The sequence below is a fragment of the Piliocolobus tephrosceles genome, chromosome 5, assembly GCF_002776525.5.
Source record: "Piliocolobus tephrosceles isolate RC106 chromosome 5, ASM277652v3, whole genome shotgun sequence".
Taxonomy (NCBI): domain Eukaryota; kingdom Metazoa; phylum Chordata; class Mammalia; order Primates; family Cercopithecidae; genus Piliocolobus; species Piliocolobus tephrosceles.
The window spans coordinates 138,598,944-138,620,815 of NC_045438.1; the positions used below are offsets into that span (position 1 = coordinate 138,598,944).

The following is a 21,872-nucleotide window of genomic DNA, read 5'->3' on the forward strand; positions in this document are numbered from 1 at the left end:
TTATTTGAGACCAGCTGCTTAGCCTCCACATGTCTCAGTTCTGTTATGTACAGGATGGGCATATTAATAACAGCACCTACCTCCCAGGGTTGTTGTGAGGATTAAATGAGTTGATATATACAACTATTTATTATGATGTTTATGTGTTACTGTTATCAACATTTTTGGAATCTCTAGTTCTTCCTACACGAACAAGTGGTGACCCCACCAACTCACTCACCCCTGACATAGCTTCTCACGAGGACTGGCTCATGGTGGAAAATCCCATTTTCCTTATTTCTGCTCTTATAATAAACTTACCTATTATTTGAACTAACTTGAGTGGGTCTCACTTCTTTGCAATAGAAAGGGTTCCTACCATATAAGCTGTGAAAAATGAGATGTAAACTGTGGACGTTACAAGTGTGCAACAGTCCTTCAGAATCGGAAAGGGCAGCTGGGACTCTGGGGCCTCTAGACTTGAGCATTTCCTGGGGAGGGAACCCAGAGTCCCACTTCCGGCCAGCAGAGCAAGGAGGTTCATTAAGCTGCCTTATCTTGAAGTTACCAAGTTTTAGGATCTACCCACTTCCCTTGTGCTGACTCCGTACTCTGAAAGCAAGTAAACTTCAAGTAAAATTACCCTAGGGGAGAAGCAGGTACTGACAGACCAACATGAGTGTTTTCACTTATGAGCAGTTTTATTTCTCAGTGTAAGACATATAAATTGTTTTCACTGACATATGACTATTAAAAGAAAAATCAAATAATTTAAAAAGAAGAAATATAAATTGTATTTCTGAATCCAAGTCACTTGTGGGGGTGTAGCCAGCATTAAAATAATCACCAGGACCCATGCAGGCATCTCTCTCTGAATGAGGCAGCGCAGCACAGCAGTTAAGAGTTCCTGGGTCAGACACGGATGAACTGGTTGCATGATCTTGGCTAGTTATCAAGATAAAGTGACACAAGGTGTGTAAAGCTCCCCAACAGCAAGCCAGGATCTTCATACACATACATTTCAGAGGATAATAGTCCTTTCAAAAGACATGGCTAAAGCCAATAAAAATAAACAGAAAAATAGGATCTGCTTTTGAGTGGAATCACAGGTTTGGGTATTTTGGATATGTTTTATCATTATATAGGCACTTGTGTGTGTCTATATTTTTTTGAATATACAACATTTTAATGAGATACTGCACACTTCCAGGGAAAGCAATTCAATCTCTAATCCCTGGCTTCTGATCTCCCCCTCTTTTCTACCTGCTGAGCTAAGGATGAACAATAGAACTTCTCAATTGAATTCTAAGCTTGGGCCTAAGCACGCTGTGCCTTCTGCCTTAGAGACTGCACCCTGGATGGCTCCCCTCCTCCCAGGAGACCCAGTAGGGAGATGACAGAGCACTGTAGTTTACATCTGAGCAGAGTAACAGAGATGATGTTAAAGAGTCTGTCAGTGAAGGGCATGATTATGCAAAATGAAATACAATATTGATAAGAACTAGAAAATAAAACATGGTCACTTTTCCATCCCATTTCTCAGATGTCACTACTGTAGTCGCAACTACGGTAGTCTCAAGTCTTTAGGCTAAAGATCATAGGTCATCCAACTTATGCCCTGGCCTTCTTCTGAAGTTCTTTTACCTAGCAATTTCTGAGCCCACAGCTGAGCTATTTGTGACCCATTTGCTTCCACTATCTCATTTCTTGACCTCAGATGGTAATCAACTGATCAGGAACACAATTTCCCCAGGGGCTGAGTGTGGTTCTTGGGTTATGATTTATGGCTATGCCTTATGTCCGCCTGCTCCCAGGCCCTGCACCTTCATCACAGCCAGAAGCGGCACCACCAGGAGGAAGGAGGCAGTGAGTGGTGCCGGCTGGGGATGGCACACATCTGCCCATGAGGACAATGGAGATGACCCAGTGTTCCATGGGTCACAGGTCATCCAGCCAGTTCTCTGCTGTTTCCTCTTCTTAAGATGCTTCTTCCCCTCTTTCCCTATTGACCATAGACATCCTTTAGACCACCCTTTTCAGAAAGCCATCCCCCACTCACCCTCTCCCTCCGGGTTGGGCTACGCCCCTTCCCCTGAGCTCCCATAATGCTGTGGTTGGACCTCCCATAGCACCCACCACACTGTGCTGTAATTTCCTCTTTATGTTTCTCTGTCTTCCCAAGAGCTCTTTCAGATACATAACAGGTTTTTTAAATATATATATTTTCAAATCACCAGTGGCTACCACATTGCTTGGTTCATAGTTAACACAAAATAAATGGTTCTAGAGAATGTGATTACATCAACTCTAACATTATTGGAAGAAAACAAGATGAAAAGAGGTGAGATGTCTTGTTTAAAGTCATACAACTGGTTACAAGGCTTCTTCAAGAACCCAGGTCTTCTGACTTCAAATCCAGTGCTCTGTCTATGCAGCTACTTTTGTGCCTAGCAAGGATTGTGGTGAGGAGAGCTGGCAGCAGCCTGAGTACCCAGGTACCCTGGCCATCCACTGGGCATTGAAGAAAGGGCTTGATCAGTAGATTGAGTGTCCTCTCCTCTATCCCTTACCAACCAGCCCCATCCCATCTTCTAAAGCAGTCATTTCTATTCCAAGTCGTCCAGGTGACTCAGCCAGGGATCAAGTTCACATGGTTCTTGGGTTGATTTGAGTCCTGTACTTAGAGGAGGGTAGGTAACTGCTCCTTCTCAGGAGCTCAGGGAGAAACTGGACCCTCGGCCCCAGAGCCCAAAGAAGGGAATGACCTTCCTAGTGAAGGAGGCAGTGAAAGTGTAGATGGGCTCTCGGGTGGCAGCATTGGTGAAGGTCACCCAGCCCACCTCATAGTCAAGAGACACCCGCACCTGCCGGGGCTGTTCCTTCAGGGTCAGCCGTGTGGGGAAGGAGCCCAGAGCTGAGACGAAGCCCCAGGCCAGCCTCACAGCCCACACGCCCTCCTCTGGCCGCAGTCGAAGCTCTCCCTTCCGCTGCACATCCTCGCTCACCACGCCCATGGTGCAACTGCCCCCGTGTGCCAGGTCTATACTCACCACCCATGTGTGTCTCCCCCCTGTGATGCCAGTGTGGGCCAGAACACAGGTGGCCCGGTCAAAACGTTGGGGATTGTCTGGCGAGTTCTGCCATTTGTAGGAGAACTGAGCCCGCTGGCGGTCCTCAGACAAGATGAGCTTGGGGTGGGAAGTCTGAGGGTCTAGAGAAATGTGAGCTGTGGGGATAACCAAAAGGGACAGATGTCAGCAGACATGCTATCACCTCCAAGGAAGGCCTAGAAACTCCCCCTGGGCCCTACCTGTTAGTGTTATTATTACCAAAAACAGGTCTAGTGCCTACATGGACCAACAGTGTGGCATCACCTGGGAACTTGTTTGAAATACACTCTCAGAATCTGCATCCTAACAAGATGCCCAGGTGATTCGTGCAGTGTAAAGCCTGAAAAGCCTGCCTCACAGATGTGAAAGCTCTCGTTTAGTTCCATGTGGTCCTTGGGAAAGCTCTTCTGTTCATCGCAAATTGGTTAGCTTCCAAAGCTGTGGGTGCCAGCTCGGATCTCCTGGGGCCAATACACCACGTTCTCCCCTCCTCCCATCTGTATCTCGGAGTGCAGAGACATTTCTCCCTTCAGTCCAAACTTCATGATTCCTCCCTGCTTTCCTCCCAGGGCACTGGTGACTCATTTATAGTCTTCCCTCCTGGCAGGCTCTCTGGCTCACGCCTGGGTTATTCACTCTGCCTCGGTAATTCTGAAACTGTCAGAGTCTGAGAACCACTTTCTAACACCAAAAGCTGCTGCAGAGCTTTGCATTTTGTTACTTTTAGTATTCATAAATTGAGAAGCTTCCATAAATTTAGGCCCATCCATGGGTTAGAGAACCCCCTCCAACAACTCTGTGACTCCCAGGTTCTTAGGCTGGTTGATTGAGAAATGACAGCCTTGAAGGGGTCCCTTCTGTTCATTTCTTTCCCACCCACAGGCCATCCTCCTTCTGTCATCTGTGAAATGACATCTGAGAGGAAGCAGGGGTTCTTCACAGTTCTAAAGATGTGATTATAAACCCAGATCAAAGTCCCCTTTATCCAGAAAGCATTCCCAAATGGACCTTATCCCATTCTGTGTTAATCTTTCTATCTACTCAGCATGTGCAGATCAGGATGTGAGCTTCATACCACGAATGTAGTATGTGTATGTGCTTGTCCTTTCTTCATGGTTCTCCTGAGAGCCTTACAAAGAATGTGACACACACCCACACATATATACACACATGTATTCTATACAAGCACATACATGTATATTTAATATATATGATGTGCATATGTATGCATGGGTGTATATTATGACTATTGTAGTGCCCAGATAGAATCCTGCAAAATTGTTTCTCCTTTTCAAGGACTTCTCATTCTCTCCTATCCTGACATAGGCTGCTTACCTGGCTCATAGTCCAACTCAAAGTGTAGTTTTTCTGTAAAGAAAATAAACCAGGATGAGATTTTATTAGTCTTACAAAACCATCAGACACTTAATGATGAGGAAACTGAGGCCCAGAAGAGGGAAAGGACAACAAGAAGAATGGAAGCTGGAATCCTCTAGGCCAGTGGTTCCAAGCTTGCATCAGAATCATCTGGAGCGCTTTTGCTAAAACACACCTGTTTCAGATTCAGGTGCTCTGGGGTGAAGCTGAACATCTGTATTTGTGACAAGTTTCTGGGCAATGCTGCTGCTGCTGGGAGCCCCACTGCCCTAGGCCTGAGCAAACAGGGACCATGTCTGCCTTGCTCACCTCTGTACCCGCAGAGCCCAGGACATAGTAAATGCTCAAGAAATATCGGCTTAATGAATAGAGAAATGGGTTCATTTATTTATTATTCCACTTGGGAATAATTTTGGGGAGAGTCAAAGGTCAGCCTTCGATTAGAGTAAAATTTCCTTCACTGCCAGGCCACTGGAAGTATTTGCAGGAAATGGACTTATGGGAAAAGTCCTTCTAGGGTGACATCACTGTGGGTGAGTCATTTAAAAATTGGTGTCATCATTCATTCTGTCATGGTTAGTGAGGAGGTGGTTGGCAGAGAGCCATATCCCATTCCTGACTCTCATTCCAAACCCTCTCCCGCCCCTTACCACCACTCCCTGTTCCAGAAAAGGAAATGGAGCACAGTCCCCGCAGGACCGTCCAACTCTGAGAGCCAGACTAACAGAAGGAAAGTGAGAAGGAGGGAGGGACGGGCCAGCTACCACAGGGTCAAGATAAATACTGTGGCTGGCTATTAATTAACAATGTTATCATCAAAAACTTATCATGTATTACAAATGTTGCTGTGGGATTTTTTAATTTATTAAGAATGATATACTATTAATCATTATCTTTCATATTGCTTAATGACCACTGATCAGATTTGTTGAATTATTTTAAAATCAGTTTAACTTTTTCACCAGAAATAGTCACCTTTATTCTCTTTCTTCATCGTTACAGTATCCTAATAGGCAGATTTTATAAAAATCTGCAAATAAGAAAATCAAGGCACAGGAGCGAATAAACCTTGCCAAAGTCGAACTTTTCAGCAGTGGAGCGTGGAGTCCACTCCTAAACCCAGGCTTCATGGCCACCTGTGCTCTGTGGAGGCCTGGGGTTCTCTTACCCAGAAACATCTTCATCTCCCTCTGCAGCGGGAGGGCCTGCTGGGGAAAGTCCCGAATCCTCTGGCCCAGCTCTGGGGACACAGCCACTGGTTTCCGGCACTTTCTGGTTTCACATCTAGGGGCACAGAAATGGTTGGGTCTGGGAATTATCATCGTTAATAATGTCTCCAGACTCAGCCGGTCATCTTCTAAAACGGCATGAAGGCGCTAGTTCCTGCAGGCAGACATACTTCCTATGGATGAATCCCACTGCCCATTTTTGGGCATCTATGGGTATACCTGAGAAGGCATTTGGGTATATAGAGGTTTATACATAAATTTACATTCTTAAGTGAGAATGTTGTATACTTGTGTGGCAATAACTAGGCATGCGGTACATGTATGTATATTTATATGGAAAAAGAAAAGAGAGAAACTATATTGCTTACCTTATTAGAGTGCTTCTGATATCCTAGGAGAAAGAGATACCAGGGATTCAGTTTCCAGCTTCTCCTTTCCATTTTTCTTTTCTTTCTTTCTTTTTTAAATTTTTATTTTATTTATTTTTTGTTTGTTTGTTTTCTTGTTTGTTTGAGAAAGGGTCTCACTCCGGTGCCCAGGCTGGAATACAGTGGCGTGATCATGGCTCACTGCAGCCTCAACCTCCTGGGCTCAAGGGATCCTCCCACCTCAGCATCCTGAGTAGCTGGGACTACAAGGGTGTGCCACAATGCCTGGCTAATTTTTTTTTTGTAGAGATGGAATTTTGTTATGTTGCCCAGGTTCCTCCCATTTTTCTTATGACTGGAAAATACAAAATATATTTCTAGCCCCGGACAGGAAAAGGATACCAGATGTGTAGAGTCACAGAGCATTAGGACTCACCCACCTCTGGGGATGGGAGCCCAAAGCCTTTATTTTTTAGATAAAGATGATGAGGTGACCTTCCCCTGCTCATTAGAGGCAAAGTACGTCTCATACCAAGGTCTCCTGTTTCTCAGTCCTGAGGGCATCCTTCTAAGTCATGCTGCCTTTCCAATACCTTGTGGGGACCCCAGTATCTCTCCTCCAGTGTGAGGAAGTGAAATAGACCAGCACAAACTTCCTGACTGGTGGATGGTGACATGTAGGCTATAGAGAATGGTTTGCAATGTGCTTAATACTTTTCAAAGTGCTACTTTCACTTCCATCTCACTGTTGGATCCTCACAAAAGCCCTGTGAAATATTTAAGGGAAGTATCCTCCCTTTTTGGCAGATGGTGGGATGGAGAGGTGGAGACCAGAGAGCAAAAAGTGACCAGGGAACTCTTGGAAAAGCATGAACCAGAATTGAGACCTTCTGGTCCTCTGACCCACCTCCCGTCTGGGATACAGAGAAGTGTGAGTCAGGGAGACATGACTTAGGCAAGGCAAAGATACAAGAGTCACAGGACAGCACAGGTGTGGCAGGGTTCAGGTTCAGGCCTCACCGTCAGGAGCTCCCTTGCCGGCCTCTCATTCTTCTCCTCCAGTTCTTCAATAAGAGCACTAAACCGGCAGATCTCTCCAGCAACCAGGAAATCAAATTCGTCCTGTTGCTTCAAGATGTCCCCATCCAGGCTCTCCAATTGTGCTAAGAGGATGCTCTGCTGTTCCTCTAGAAACTTCCTCAGGTGTGCGAACTCAGAAATCACCTGTTGTCTCTTGGTGGACACCTGAGTCTGAGGGGGCAGGAGGAGAGCCCAAGAGAAAGTTTGCTTCCTCCTTCTCCCTCTGCTCCTCTTCCTCCTACCCTGTCCCCAGGTAGATCTGGAACTGCGTCATGGTTTCCTTTTCACCTGTCACCCCATTTCAGGGGGCAAGACTCACAGTGCTGTCTCAGCACCATCTGCTACAGCTTCTAAAAGGGGTAGGGCTTAGAGGAGGTGTAGGAGGAGGTGGTGGGGACACCCTATCTCCTGTCTTGTATGAAAGGCACATTATGTGCACAGCCCTGAGCTACTTTACAGTCACAGTTTCATTTAATACTTACAGTAATTCAATGAGATCATGATGATTTTTACTCTCCATTTTACAGATAAGTAAACTGAAGTTGGAGAGTTGCTTGAGGTCATAGAGTTAGTGTCAGAGTCAGGATTTAAACTCATAATAACTTCAAAGCCCTATAATCTATGTTGCCTCAGTTTCAGGAAGACATTGGACCCTGAGGAAGGGGAGGAACCTGGGGAGGGGGTGATGACTTACCAGAAGGACTTGCATCCTTTTATTTTCTCTTGACTGGATTTCTTGAATCTCCTCTCTCTCTTTTCTTAGACATTTAAGACACTTATGTATTTGTTCCTGGGGAGAAGGAACATAAAGTACTCAAGATGGATATTGATTTGTTCAGGGTTGTCTTATCATCTGACCCTCTGCCTCCAGGAATGAAATGGCCCCAGGAGAGGAGTCTCTTCCTTAGCTGACAATCCCCGAGCCTTCACTGCCCTGGCAGCTTAGTCCCTTTAGGTCTTGTTCCTCTTGATTTGTCTCCAAGATTTTGGGTCAGGACTTTCCCCTTTATCCTGTGCCACTAGAGGCTGTGACTTGGTTTTCCCACTTGAGTCTTTCTTCAGGTTAAACATTCTACTATGTTTTGCTTCGGGTAAGTGGTATCTGGGGTCTGTCCTGAGTTTGATATGCCCTGCACTGAAATCATTCCAGTTTCCGACACATCCCAAAGGAACATGTGTAAATAATAACCCTCCCTTGTTACTGGAATCAATTATCTGTGTATGACTCCAAAGGGGAGAAGAAACTTGGGTAATGTAAAAATAATTGATAAATTGTTTTCAAAATTATTTGCTCCAGAATAGAGTTAGGAACAGGTACACACACATTATAAATATGTGTGTTCAAAGATATATTAGAATTCTCACTATCAGTTGCTAATTAACTAATTAAGACATCCACACACAGACTTGTACTAAAACACAATTCATAAACACAATGCATAAACAACTAAAACTAGCACACACTCACTTAATGACAGATAAAATGGCATGCCACATGTATTTACCCAACCTGAATATATGTAAACATGAATTTTTCACAAACAGGAGCTCTCAGTTACACTCACACACTCAAATACATACATACTCAGACTCCCACACAAACACACCAGACACACTTCTAAACATGCAAATGTTAACACACATACACACTGTTTGAACAACCATTCCCTCAGATACAAACTTCAGACACACCTGATCCATGGCAGAGACATACACACTCATGTTTTGGTCACTCATTCATTCAACAAGTATTTGTTGAACTCCCATTATCTGTTGGCCACAAGTGAACACAGAACACACTCAAAAAAACATAAAACATAAACATAATTTTCCATGCCTGGGTCTATTGCCTGGGTGATCATGTAAGTAAGGAGAAAGAATTTGGCCTCCGGGTGGCCTAAATAATCCACAACTCTGCTGTTTCTCTTAGTCCTGTCCAGTCCACCCTGGGATCCCCCAGTTCCCCTTTCCTACCCTATAGGGAGCCGCCGCATCCTCCAGGAAGCGCATGGTGTGGGCGGCGTGCTCCCCAGCCTCCCGGCACACCACGCACAACTGCATCTCATCATCCTCACAGAAGAAGTAGATCTTCTCTCCGTGCTCCTGGCAGGCATCCTCCTCTCCCAAACCCTGTGTGGACACCAGCTGGAGGCGCTCGATGTTCTCCACCACGTTAGCCAGCTGCCAGTTGGGCCGGAAGCTCCCAGGACGGAAGGGTTCTTTGCAGAGTGGGCAAGTAGGGGACTCCTCCAGGTCTGGGCCTGGGATCTCACAGTAGCGAGTAAGGCAGCCCCGGCAGAAGTTGTGGCCGCAGTCAATAGTGACCGGCTCCCTCAGGGTACCCTGGCAGATGGGGCAGTTGACTTCATCTGCCAGGCTGGTCACAGAGGCAGCAGAGGCCATGCTGCTATGGCTTCCTCAAGGCCACCCTCTCTGCTTGGCCATGGGGGAAGGGCTGGGCCACACACTCACACACCCACATGTGCACATGGCTGGACACAGGTACATATTAAATATGCACCAGCACCCATATCGTCACACACTTGCATATCTGGCAGCCAGGATTCTATTCTGCCAACAGCAGAGATGGGAAATAGCAGAGGAGAGGAAGGAAGAGGGGCTCACAGCATTTCAGAGGTGATCTTAGATGACCATAACCAGGGGCTGGCCATTCCTTTCTGTCCATCCAGATACACTCACAGTAGAAGGAAAGTGGTGATATGTCAGCTGTCCACTGTCAAAAGAAATATTCTTTTGGGGGCAGGTGGGAGACTGGGTCACAGAGTGGAGATGCCACTCCAGCCTTCCTGCAATATGGCCAGCTGTCTCCAAAGAGATTGGAGGTATCAGCCAGCCCAGGGCTTGCCCATCAGCAAGCAGGAGAGTGTGAGGCTCAGATAAGGTCCTTGTGCCAGGGTGTACACTGCACCAGCAACTTAAATGGTGATGCCTCAACTGGCCTGTCGCAAGCCTCAAAAGAGGCTGGAATATTCCCTATGCTGGGGAGGAGAAAGAAAACTAGCAATGGCCAGAATTTATTTACAATGACGGCACATCTTACATTGATATAAGCAATTTAAAAGTATGATCTTATTTTTGTGTCTGCTCTGCAACATCAGTGCTATTAGGATCTCCATTTTATAAATGAGAAAGCTGAGGCCCAGCCAGGTTATTCAGCTTGCCCAAGGCACAGAAGTAAGAAGGTGAGTGACCATAAATAATTTGCTGTCAGATCTATGTCTACCAAGCAAACCATTCAACATAAATGCAATGTGAGCCACATATGCAATTTAAAATTTCCTAGTAGCCATATAAAAATAGTCTAAACAGGTGAAAGTAATTTTAATGATTTTTTTTATTTGGTCCTATATTTCCAAAATATTATCATTTCAATATGTGATCCTTATAAAAAGTTATTAATAAGATATTTTACATTTTTTAATTTGTGCAAAGCCTTTGAAATCCAGTGTGTTGGTCAGGCGCGGTGACTCATACCTGTAATCCCAGCACTTTGGGAGGCCGAGGTGGGTGGATCACAAGGTCAGGAGATCGAGACCATCCTGGCTAACATGGTGAAACCCCGTCACTACTAAAAATACCAGAAAAAATTAGCCGGGCGTGGTGGCGGGCACCTGTAGTTCCAGCTACTCGGGAAGCTGAGGCAGGAGAATGCTGTGAACCCAGGAGGCAGAGTTTACAGTGAGCCGAGATCACATCAATGCACTCCAGCCTAGACAACAGAGCGAGACTCCATCTCAAAGAAAAAGAAAAAAAAAAGCCGGTGTGTATTTTATATATACAGCACACCGCCATTCAGACCGGCCACATTTCAGTGCTCAGTAGACACATGTGACTGGTGGCTCCTGTATTGGACAAATTGGCTCCTGGGCTGCACTCGTGTCAGGAAGAGCAGAGATCGGGTGGGAAAGGGAGGAGATAAAGTGATTAGAGTAAAAAGGGAGCAACCACAAGGGTCTAGGCTGATCACCCAGTGGGAGAATGTGGGAAGGCCTGGTTTTATCCACAGATGTGAGTGCGTGGATGAAGGACTGTGGCAGCTGATCTTGGAGGAGCATAGGGCTTTACTCCAGGAGACTGGGTTCGTCCCTGACATGATACTTTCTAGCCCTGTGACCTCTGGAAAGTCACTTTACAGTTGGAAAGTCAGTTTACATCTCTTTCTCTGTAAAATGGAGGTAATAATGTTTGCCTAGAGGGTTATTAAAATTGAATGTAGTAATATAAAAATACTAAACCCTAGATAAATGTGGCCGAAACTGTTTATCTTTTTGACTAATCATTTTCTAACGTGTATCAACATAAATCATTTGCATTAAGGTTTCTTGCCTTCTCCCTGCTACAGTAAAAAAATAAATAAATAAATAAATAAGATCGTTCAGTGTTACCTGAACCCCTGCGGGGACTGTTGTGCCAGGTGGTGGGGGATTTGGGACCGTAGGAGGGGCCACCAAGGGCAGATGTGGTGAGGGAGGAAAGGGGAGAAGAGGGGTCCCCATGAGCAATCCTTACACCCGACCGGCAGTGTGGAAACAGCGTCCCGCCCACACACTTCCCACAGAATCTCCCCCGAAGTCCACACCTCTCACTCCAGCCTGGACTTTGATGCTGTGGGCACGCCTCAAAGCTAGAAGTTTATGGCACCCACCTGCTTAATCTGACAGGAAGCGTCTGCTACCCAGTCCTCCCCAGCCACTGTGGTCTAGAGATTCCAGGAAACCCCAGGTCCCTGTGACCTCATGGTGTGCTCTGTTCTCCACCCTAGTGACCAGAAGGAGCCAGGAGTAAAGAACTGGTTTACTTAGCCACCACTGGGAAATTCTGGGTAATTCAAGACGCCCTGGAATTTGGACCCACTCCGCTGATAGGTGGTGGCCAGGGTTCTAGGGAACACAAGAGGCGGAGCCAGGTGGCTTCCCTGTGCTGGCATTCCTGCCTCTCTCTCCTCTCTCTCTCTCTCTCTGCCTTGCAGCCCTTTACCTCTGCGATTCGTGTAAGTGTGACTCGATTTCAGCGAAAGGGAATTCGCGTGGTCTGAGAAGGAGGCCGGAGTGGACGGGCTGGGGAAGGCACCGTGATGCCCTCAACCCCGTCCCTGAAGGTGGTCCACGAGCTGCCCGCCTGTACCTTCTGTGTGGGGCCGCTGGAGGATGCGGTGACCGCTCCCTGTGGACATACCTTCTGCCGGCTCTGCCTCCCCACGCTGTCCCAGATGGGGGCCCAGTCCTCGGGCAAGATCCTGCTCTGCCCGCTCTGCCAAGAGGAGGAGCAGGCAGAGACTCCCATGGCCCCTGTGCCCCTGGGCCCGCTGGGAGAGACTTACTGCGAGGAGCACGGGGAGAAGATCTACTTCTTCTGTGAGAACGACGCTGAGTTCCTCTGTGTGTTCTGCAGAGAAGGTCCCACCCACCAGGCGCACACCGTGGGATTCCTGGACGAAGCCATTCAGCCCTACCGGGTAAGAAGTGTGACTTTACCTAGGGCCTATTTGGGGCAGGATGATGTCCTGTTATGATGGGAGGAAATCTGGTGGGGATCTGGATGAAAGACCTGGCTTCCACATCAGGGAACCCTAAGGTTATAGGGACTTTCGAGGCATTCCCAGACTGAAGGCAGATAGGCTCCACTTGGATGTGTGCTAGTTCCTGGTCTGGGGGGAACTTCAGCTCCAGCTCTCAGAGGACCCCTCAGAGATGGAGTGCAAAGAACTGTAGCCTTGGCTTCACTCACTATGGAAAGAAAGCTGCAGTGCAAGTGGAATCTTCTGCAGATTATGGGCAGGGTGAATTTGTTCTCCCAGGATCCAGACTGGAAATGGGATTTCTAGGGCCCTGACTGCCAGGGCACAGAGGGGAGGGAGGAGCTGGGGAACCTGCTAGCACTGCTCTCCTTCTTGAGAAAGGGAGGGCGGCAGTCGTCCAGAATTGTGAGAATTTCCCATCTGATCTTGGGGCACTTTCCCGTCAGCCTCTCAGATCTCTCTCTTGTCAACCAGTCACCAGGACTGGAAGTGGTTTCCTTAGAAACATCTCCCAAATCTTTAATTCTGCCTTATCCTGTCAGCCAGGTTCTCCCCATCTCTTGCCCAGACATTGCAGTCTCAATGCATTCTCTGTCTCCATTCCCACCCTTTCCAGTCACCTTCCAATCTGCTGGGAGACAGATCCTCCTAAAACACAAAGTCACTCCTCTGCTCAAAATCCTCCCATGTATCCCTAGTGCCCAAAGAAAGTCCAATGTCTTTAGCAAGACATTCAAGGCCCTTTGTAGTCAGGATCCTTCCTCCCCATCCTGCCTCATCGCTCAGCCACCCGCCTCAAGGCACCATATGTCTAGCCAGACTGAGCTGCGTTTGCTGTTATTTTCCTGAACTGTCTTATTCATTCCTGCTTCCAGTACTTTTTGAACACAGTCTCTTCCTCCTAGAATACTCTTCTCCCCTTCTTCCACCTCTCTCTTTTTAAGTATACAATTCAGGGGCACTAAGTCCCCTTCTTTTATAAAAAAATTTTTTATTATGCTTTAAGTTCTGGGATACATGTGCAGAACATGCAGGTTTGTTACATAGGTATACATGGGCCATGGTGGTTTGCCGCATCCATCAACCCATCATCTACATTAGATAGTTCTCCTAATGCTATCCTTCCCCTAGCCCCCCATGACCTGACAGGCCCTGATGTGTGATGTTCCCCTCCCTGTGTCCATGTGCTCTCATTGTTCAACTCCCACTTACAAGTGAGAACATGTGGTGCGTGGTTTTCTATTCTTGTGTTAGTTTGCTGAGAATGATGGTTTCCAGCTTCATTCATGTCCCTGCAAAGGACATGAACTCATCCTTTTTTATGGCTGCATAGTATTCCATGGTGTATATGTGCCACGTTTTCTTTATCCAGTCTATCATTGATGGGCATTTGGGTTGGTTCCAAGTCTTTGCTATTGTGAACAGTGCTGCAATAAACATACGTATGCGTGTGTCTTTATAGCAGCATGATTTATAATGCTTTGGGTATATACCCAGTAATGGAATTGCTGGGTCAAATGGTATTTCTGGTTTTAGATCCTTGAGGAGTCACTACACTGTCTTCCACAACGGTTGAACTAATTTACACTCCCACCAACAGTGTAAAAGCATTCTTATTTCTCCACTTCGTCTCCAGAATTTGTTGTTTCCTGACTTTTTAATGATCGCCATTCTAACTGACATGAGATGGTATTTAATTGTGGTTTCGATTTACATTTCTCTAATGACCAGTGATGATGAGCTTTTTTTGTGCGTTTGTTGGCCACATAAATGTCTTCTTTTGAGAAGTATCTGTTCATATCCTTCACCCACTTTTTGATGGGGTTGTTTGTTTTCTTCTCGCAAATTTGTTTAAGTTCTTTGTAGATTCTAGATATTAGCCATTTGTCAGATGGATAGATTGCAATATTTTTTCTCCCATTCTGTAGGCTGCCTGTTCACTCTGATGATAGTTTTTTTGCTCTGCAGAAGCTCTTTAGTTTAGATCCCATTTGTCAATTTTGGCTTTTGTTGCCATTGCTTTTGGTGTTTTAGTCATGAAGTCTTTGCCCATGCCTATGTCCTGAATGGTATTGCCTAGGTTTTCCTCTAGGGTTTTTATGGTTTTAGGTCTTACATTTAAGTCTTTAATCCATCTTGAGGTAATTTTTATATCAGGTGTAAGGAAGGAGTCCAGTTTCAGTTTTCTGCATATGGCTAGCCAGTTTTCGCAACACAATTTATCAAACAGGGAATCCTTTCCCCATTGCTTGTTTTTGTCAGGTTTGTCAAAGATTAGATGGTTGTAGATGTATGGAGTTATTTCTGAGGCCTCTATTCTGTTCCATTGGTCTATATGTCTATTTTGGTACCAGTACCATGCTGTTTTGGTTATTGTAGCCTTGTAGTATAGTTTGAAGTCAGGTAGCATGATGCCTCCAGCTTTGTTCTTTTTGCTTAGGATTGTCTTGGCTATGTGGGCTCTTTTTTGGTTCCATATGAAATATAAAGTGGTTTTTTCTAATTCTGTGAAGAAAGTCAATGGTAGCTTGATGGGGATAGCATTGAATCGATAAATTACTTTGGGCAATATGGCCATTTTCACAATATTGATTCTTCCTGTCCATGAACATGGAATGTTTTTTCCATTTGTTTGTGTCCTCTCTGATTTCCTTGAGCAGTGGTTTGTAGTTCTCCTTGAAGAGGTCTTTCACATCTGTGGGCACTAAGTCCTTTTCTCTCCCTGTCTATTCAACTGGAAATTTATCTTATCTTTCAAGGTGCACTGTAAATGTTATCTGCTTTCCAAACCTTCCCTTAGGCCTACAGGCAGAGCTGTCCTCTGTGTTCCCATCTTACTGTGTGTGCCTCTGGACTACTGCATTTATCTATCTGTATTTTAGCCACTTGACACTGACTTCTTCCTGAGATGGTGATCTCTCTTTAGGTATAAGGACTGGGCCTTTTCCACCTTTGAATCCCTCAGCACTTACCAGTGTGCCCAGGATGCGATAGTTAATAATTGTGAATTGAATTATTAACTCAGTCACCTCTATACACCCATTCTTCTCTCCATAGGATCGTCTCAGGAGTCGACTGGAAGCTCTGAGCATGGAGAGAGATGAGATTGAGGATGTAAAGTGTCGAGAAGACCAGAAGCTTCAAGTGCTGCTGGTACAGGCCACTTCACTGGCTACCTTTTCCTTTGAAGGTTTTCTTAAGAGGCTCTGGGGAAACCTGTTGGCTGGTATCTGTTTCCTGGCAAACTGTTCTCATTCACCTTCCTGCGGCTGCACAAAGGCATTTGGGATCTCAGACCATGGGCACTAGAAGTGGTTCTGATGTCTTGCAATCCAAGATCCATCTTATATATCACATTTTACAGAGCAGAAAACTGAGGTCCGAAAAGCAATGCTCCCAAGGCCACATAACAAAGTGCAATTTCATAATGAACCTGGATTTCTTGACCCTTAATTCATTGTTCTTTCCATCCTAGTCTGTCTGCCTGAACACACCACCTTCAGATGGGAAGCTTGGGGTCAGAAGGTGTATATTAGTGTCTGGATTCTAGTCCTGACCACAGGCTGACTTTGAGGACAGTAGGCTGATAGTGTGGTTATATCTGGGTCCCTCATGCCTCTTTTTTCATGCTATAAAGTTATGGAGGAATCGCAGTGTGGGGATTTCTAGTACCTTGACCAAGGAGAGAGTGTGGGGACAAAACAACTTCTCCACCATCCCCTCAGCTCTCATCAAACTATGCCCTGTAGTTGGTGATTTCCATGGCTAAAACCAAAATTACACACTCTCCCACTAAGTTGTGTTGACTCGTATCACAACTTCCTTTTGCCTCTAAGAAATGACTACAGTCGTCCCCCCTAACTTTAAGAAGGTATAGTAGGGTTAAGATGGTATTGTAGTTGTGGAAATATTTTTGAAAAGTTCAACGTAATTCTGAGAGCATAATGTAGTATTATTATCGGAATCTCTAGCTAAGACAGTAGCACAGTCCTCATCACTTGTAAGTTCATCCTGAGACCTATCTACTTCTAGGTGTATTAGTAAATAGAATAAGTTTTGGAACTAGTTACTCTCTATCCCTGTTAATCAAGAACAAATATATAGATGATCATCCTGGAAGCTATCTCTGAGCCCCTTCCTAATCATGTCTACTTTTTATCCCTTGCAGACTCAGATTGAAAACAAGAAGCATCAGGTGGAAGCAGCTTTTGAGAGACTGCAGCAGGAGCTGGAGCAACAGCAGTGTCTCCTGCTGGCCAGGCTGCAGGAGCTGGAACAGCAGATTTGGAAGGAGAGGGATGAATATATCACAAAGGTCTCTGAGGAAGTTACCCGGCTTGGAGCCCAGGTCAAGGAGCTGGAGGAGAAGTGTCAGCAGCCAGCAAGTGAGCTTCTACAAGTGAGAGACACCTTATTACTTCATGTGATAGGAGAGGGACTCCACGGGGAAGGGAGTGGGCACCATGCTGTGGGCTGGAGAGAAGCAGGAAAGGGAAGTGTAGAGAGGTTAAGGGAGTACAGACCCAGAGGGGCTGGAGAATTGCCCAAGTCATACACTGTGGTCATGTTAAGGGCTTTAGGGTCAGACAGTCTTGGATTTGAATGTTGGCTCTTCTAATCGTGTGACTTGACTGAGTCTCTTAACCTCTCTAAGCATGGGGAAAACAGTAGCACCTCCCTCATAAAGTTGTTGCAGAATTATAAGAAACAATCCATGTAAAATGCTTGGCATGGTTACTGGTACACAGAAAGAACTCAATAACTGGTGTCTGCTGTGGTTATGAATATGTGATCCTGGTTCATATCAGGTCCAGCTGATAACTGAAGACAGGCCCCTGCTCTCCACCACCTCCTAATCATTGCAGACACAACCCACCCCCACGATAAGGCTGAAACAGGGAAACCATCACAAATGAACTGACTACAGAGACCCAAATTAGTAAGAAAACATGGTGTTAAAGAACAATCTAATGAGTAGGTAATTAAACAGGACAACTTTCTGCAGAAGGAGAGTTTTGAGCTCATATTTTAAGGAAAAAAAGATGTATAGACTCCCTGACAGGAAGGACTTATGGAAACTAAAGGTATGTTCTTGTCTTTCTTTTGTAGGACGTCAGAGTCAACCAGAGCAGGTAGGGCCCACTCCCCAGTCCTGCCTCCTTTTACTCAACATCAAGACTGAAGGCGAAGGGGCAGGGTAACTTACTGCCACCCACTTACTTCCCCTCTTCCAGGAAAGCAAAGGCACTCTGGCAGACACATTGTCTCATTCAACCATCTACAAACAGTCCAAACTCACTAAAGATTTGCGTTCTAAAGGTTCATTTTTAAATTGGTTGGTATTGGGGACACATTTTTCCCCTAGAAGTGAAGTTATAAATAACAATCATGTTTTTAGGTTGATCCAGGAACATTTATTTAATCTATGAAATTATTAGTACTTGAGTCAGTATCTGACACCATTTAAAATGTAATTCAAAGGAGGAATACTTTCTGTAGACTGTGAGAAGCATGGAGACCGGGAATACCAACCTGTTCTTTCATTCATTCATTTTTACACACATCTCTGGTTTCCTTCAGGATTTTCTAATGCTACTGTAAAAGGACAGCCACCAGGAGCCAGAGGCATTGTAAATACATGGCCTTTCCCTTTCCTTTCCTTTCTGCAATAAGCCTTAGTAGTCTGCACTGAGATGAGGAGAGGTGTAGTGACTAGGGAATACTTGTCACGTGCTTTGTGCCTATTTATGTGCAGGGAAGATAAACCCAGGGTCCATGAATCAGGAAGTGTCTCCAAACATGCTTTTCAAAGAGCATTAGAGGTTTAGATCTAGAAGGGCTTGGGGATCTTCCAGTCTGATGAAGAAACTCAGACGCAGGGGGTGAAGAGGTAATGCAGCAAGTGTCTAATGAGGACTGAGCTGGGACCAGAATCAGGAGTTTTTTTCATTGCAATATGTATTTTCGTTTATCCTTTTTTTTCTTCCCTTCTAGCCTCTTTTCCTTTACAAATAGCAGCATAGGCAAGGGTAGTTTAAGGCTGTTTCCAAATGGTACCCTGTTGCCCTCTAGAGGTCAAAAGGGGTAATGATCTCTGTCCCTCGGCCCCGACAGACCCGAACATTCTCTCCTAAAGGGGCCTACCTCCAATTCTTGAGAAGTAATTATCGTTAGTTCCTCTTAGGTTTAGCTGAAATGCCTACTACTTGAGTAACTACATATTTCCAGCAAAAGTAAAGAAACGATACTCAATCTGATTATTCACCACAGACGCCAAGATCATTCTTTAGTCTGATTTTAGCCTCACTTGGTCTCACCCAAACATTTGTTTTTGGAATTTGGACCTAACTGGTTACCAAACCTGTCTGCAGGTGTGAGATGAAGACTTTTGTGAGTCCTGAGGCCATCTCTCCTGACCTCGTCAAGAAGATCCGTGATTTCCACAGGAAAATACTCACCCTCCCAGAGATGATGAGGATGTTCTCAGGTAAAGGGGAAGGGGCCGCAGTTTTCCCCAGTCCCGTTAGCTGCCCTCCTGCCTTCCACCCATCTCCATCCTCCTCTGCCCTCGAAACCCGGCTCAAGACCTCTTCCCTCCCCAGAGCCTTCCCTTAGTGATCTCAATTAATTCAGGGGCACCATTCCCAGAGCATCTCCTCCACTCCCTAAGGACAGGTGCGGGACTGAGATGCCAGGAGGGTGAGGACCACTTCTCCTCCACTAGACCACAGCAGAAGCCAAGGCTTCTGTCCTCATCTTCACATTGTACTCAAGACACCTTGCCCCTGGGGGTGCCTATAAGAAGCAATAAGTCACAGATCTCTCTTTCTATTTCTGCTTCCCTCAGAAAACTTGGCGCATCATCTGGAAATAGATTCAGGTAAACAGCTTGGGACTTGGGGAGTCATTCTTCCATTCGCCCATTCAATCCATGGCAGCAAACAGAGCAATAAAATGCATGAATTCTGGAGCTTCATTGCTTGAGTTCTCTGAGACACTGGGCAAGTTATTAAGCCTCTGTCCCACGATATTTTCTTCATCAGTAAAATGAAAAAAAAGAAAAAGAAAAAGGTACTGTACCTGTCCCATAAGTAGCTGTGAGGACTAAATGAATTAATACATGCAGAGAGCTTAGTGTATTACCTGACTCATAGTAAGTGCTCAATTAATGTCATCTACTTGTATCGATATTACTGGTTGAAAAATACTTAACAAGTCCTAGTTTTTTGAGCAGTATTGTGCTGGACTCTTTATTGATTTGAACAAATGTGCAATTTTTTTAAAAATCACATATATTTTTAAATTGGTGCTTAATTTAGAAATTATTTCCATAAGCATCACCTCACTCACTCTGGTATAGATCAGTGCTTTTCAAACTTAATATGCAGAAAGGTCTCCTAGGGATCCTGTTAAAATGCAGATTCTGATTTAGTAGGGTGGGATGGGGCCCAATATTCTGCATTTCTAACAAGCTCCCAGGCGATGGGGATGCTGCTGGTCCCTCCCTCTGCACTTTGAGAAGCAGATCCTTACAGCACCGCTGGCTGATTAGGTAGAAGGGCGGTTCAGAGCCCAATGGCAGGCTGCCCAAGTCCAGTATTCCTTCTGCCTCCCACGCGCGTGGCCTGCTCTAGGAACATCCGTGGTTGCTGCCCGCTGTTGATGTCTGCGCTCTCCTCCCTCTAGGGGTCATCACTCTGGACCCTCAGACCGCCAGCCGGAGCCTGGTTCTCTCGGAAGACAGGAAGTCAGTGAGGTACACCCGGCAGAAGAAGAACCTGCCAGACAGCCCCCTGCGCTTCCACGGCCTCCCGGCGGTGCTGGGCTTCCCGGGTTTCTCCTCGGGGCGCCACCGCTGGCAGGTTGACCTGCAGCTCGGTGACGGCGGCGGCTGCACGGTGGGGGTGGCCGGGGAGGGGGTGAGGAGGAAGGGGGAGATGGGCCTTAGCGCCGAGGACGGCGTCTGGGCCGTGATCATCTCGCACCAGCAGTGCTGGGCCAGCACCTCCCCGGGCACCGACCTGCAGCTGAGCGAGATCCCGCGCTACGTGGGCGTCACCCTGGACTACGAGGCCGGACGGGTGACCCTCCTCAACGCCCAGACCCAGGAGCCCATCTTCACCTTCGCTGCCTCTTTCTCCGGCAAAGTCTTTCCTTTCTTTGCCGTCTGGAAAAAGGGTTCCTGCCTTACCCTGAAAGGCTGAAGTGGGGCGCGCGAAGGGCGGCGAAGCGGAGACAGCGGCTCCCTGGGATCCAGCTCCGCCCCTGGCCAGCGCGCCGCCCGCGTGAGGCGAAAGGACAGGGGACTTGAATCTCGAACAGCGGTTGTTTATACTTTATTTATCTTAGGCCCTCAGCTCCCTGACGTCCGGAGCCTCTCCGGGACGCTCCGGCCTTCTCTGCACTCGGAGTGCAGAACCACAGGCGGGTTCAGCTGTGCCTAGGGCAACAGCCAACCTAGGAGCCAGAGGGCTTTCGGGGAAAAAACAGAGAAAGAGATCTAAAATAAAATGTTTAAACTGTTTCAAAATAATCATCGTGGGAAATCCAGGGTTTTGCTGGACTTGCACTAATTTATACAGTTAACTTCGTACTTTGACACACACCTGAAGATGCCTCCACCTTTGTACGGCTTAGGGCCTCTTCATCAGCTCTGGGTGGACCCCAGGGCCCCTTCCTTTCCTTCCCCTTCTGGTCATTTCTCTAGACTTGTAGAGAGTGCCCTAAGAAAGTGTGACTCACAGACCTCTGGATTCCATATGCCCAATTCGTGCTGATGGGACTGAAGGAAAGGCTTAAATCCAGTGGAATCTGCCTGTGTTGGCAATTTAGGGCCAAGATGGCTGGAGGGAGTAGAAGCAGAGAGGAAGGGTGATGATCCCTCTGTGACCAAGACACAATCCTGTCCCTTCTTTTAGTCAGGACACCCCTGATGACAGACTATGGGACAATCACCAGGCCCCACTGTTTAATAAAATAAGGCTTTTGCTCAGGTCTAACCTCTCAAATATTTGTTATTATTGCAGTTATTATGTGGACACAGAAACAGACCACAGGTAAAAATAATTTTACAAAGCGAAGTATGAATCCCTATACAAGTGATGGTTTCCCCAACCCCTACCCTTTCTCCTCTCAAGTTGAACACTCACATTCTCATCCTTCCACCCCAACCTCTGAAAAAAATCTGCCT

General features: G+C 46.2%; 2 protein-coding genes across 4 annotated transcripts; one reads left to right on the forward strand and one right to left on the reverse strand.

Annotated features, from left to right (window-relative positions):
* Positions 1 to 666: 666 nt before the first annotated feature.
* TRIM10 (tripartite motif containing 10) lies at positions 667 to 10,688 on the reverse strand. Of its 3 annotated transcripts, none has more exons than XM_023194399.3 (8): positions 10,639 to 10,688; positions 9,118 to 9,877; positions 7,838 to 7,933; positions 7,084 to 7,314; positions 6,064 to 6,086; positions 5,635 to 5,750; positions 4,425 to 4,457; positions 667 to 3,205 (listed from the first exon to the last, which is right to left on the reverse strand). In XM_023194399.3, exons 2-8 carry the CDS (start codon positions 9,544 to 9,546, stop codon positions 2,688 to 2,690), a joined length of 1,446 nt encoding a protein of 481 aa, XP_023050167.2. In that variant the 5' UTR covers positions 9,547 to 9,877; positions 10,639 to 10,688; the 3' UTR covers positions 667 to 2,687. The 3 variants fall into 3 exon arrangements, with proteins under 3 accessions (XP_023050167.2, XP_023050169.2, XP_023050168.2); XM_023194401.2 differs by lacking the exon at positions 10,639 to 10,688 and having other exon boundaries at positions 667 to 2,490; positions 3,030 to 3,205; positions 9,118 to 10,019; XM_023194400.2 differs by lacking the exons at positions 7,084 to 7,314; positions 10,639 to 10,688 and having other exon boundaries at positions 9,118 to 10,018.
* Positions 10,267 to 21,228, forward strand: TRIM15 (tripartite motif containing 15). Its single transcript, XM_023194402.2, has 8 exons — positions 10,267 to 10,346; positions 12,134 to 12,619; positions 15,740 to 15,835; positions 16,851 to 17,081; positions 17,792 to 17,814; positions 19,054 to 19,169; positions 19,530 to 19,562; positions 20,369 to 21,228. Exons 2-8 carry the CDS (start codon positions 12,239 to 12,241, stop codon positions 20,884 to 20,886), a joined length of 1,398 nt encoding a protein of 465 aa, XP_023050170.2. The 5' UTR covers positions 10,267 to 10,346; positions 12,134 to 12,238; the 3' UTR covers positions 20,887 to 21,228.
* Positions 21,229 to 21,872: the final 644 nt, after the last annotated feature.

Coding starts and splice junctions, on each gene's coding strand:
- TRIM15 (XM_023194402.2), top strand. CDS start 12,239: ATGCCCTCAACCCCGTCCCTGAAGGTGGTCCACGAGCTGCCCGCCTGT. Junction 12,620..15,739: donor AAGCCATTCAGCCCTACCGG/GTAAGAAGTGTG, acceptor TTCTCTCCATAG/GATCGTCTCAGGAGTCGACT. Junction 19,563..20,368: donor TCATCTGGAAATAGATTCAG/GTAAACAGCTTG, acceptor TCCTCCCTCTAG/GGGTCATCACTCTGGACCCT.
- TRIM10 (XM_023194399.3), bottom strand. CDS start 9,546: ATGGCCTCTGCTGCCTCTGTGACCAGCCTGGCAGATGAAGTCAACTGC. Junction 7,934..9,117: donor ATGCGGCGGCTCCCTATAGG/GTAGGAAAGGGG, acceptor CCTTCTCCCCAG/GAACAAATACATAAGTGTCT. Junction 4,458..5,634: donor GGAGATGAAGATGTTTCTGG/GTAAGAGAACCC, acceptor TTTTCTTTACAG/AAAAACTACACTTTGAGTTG.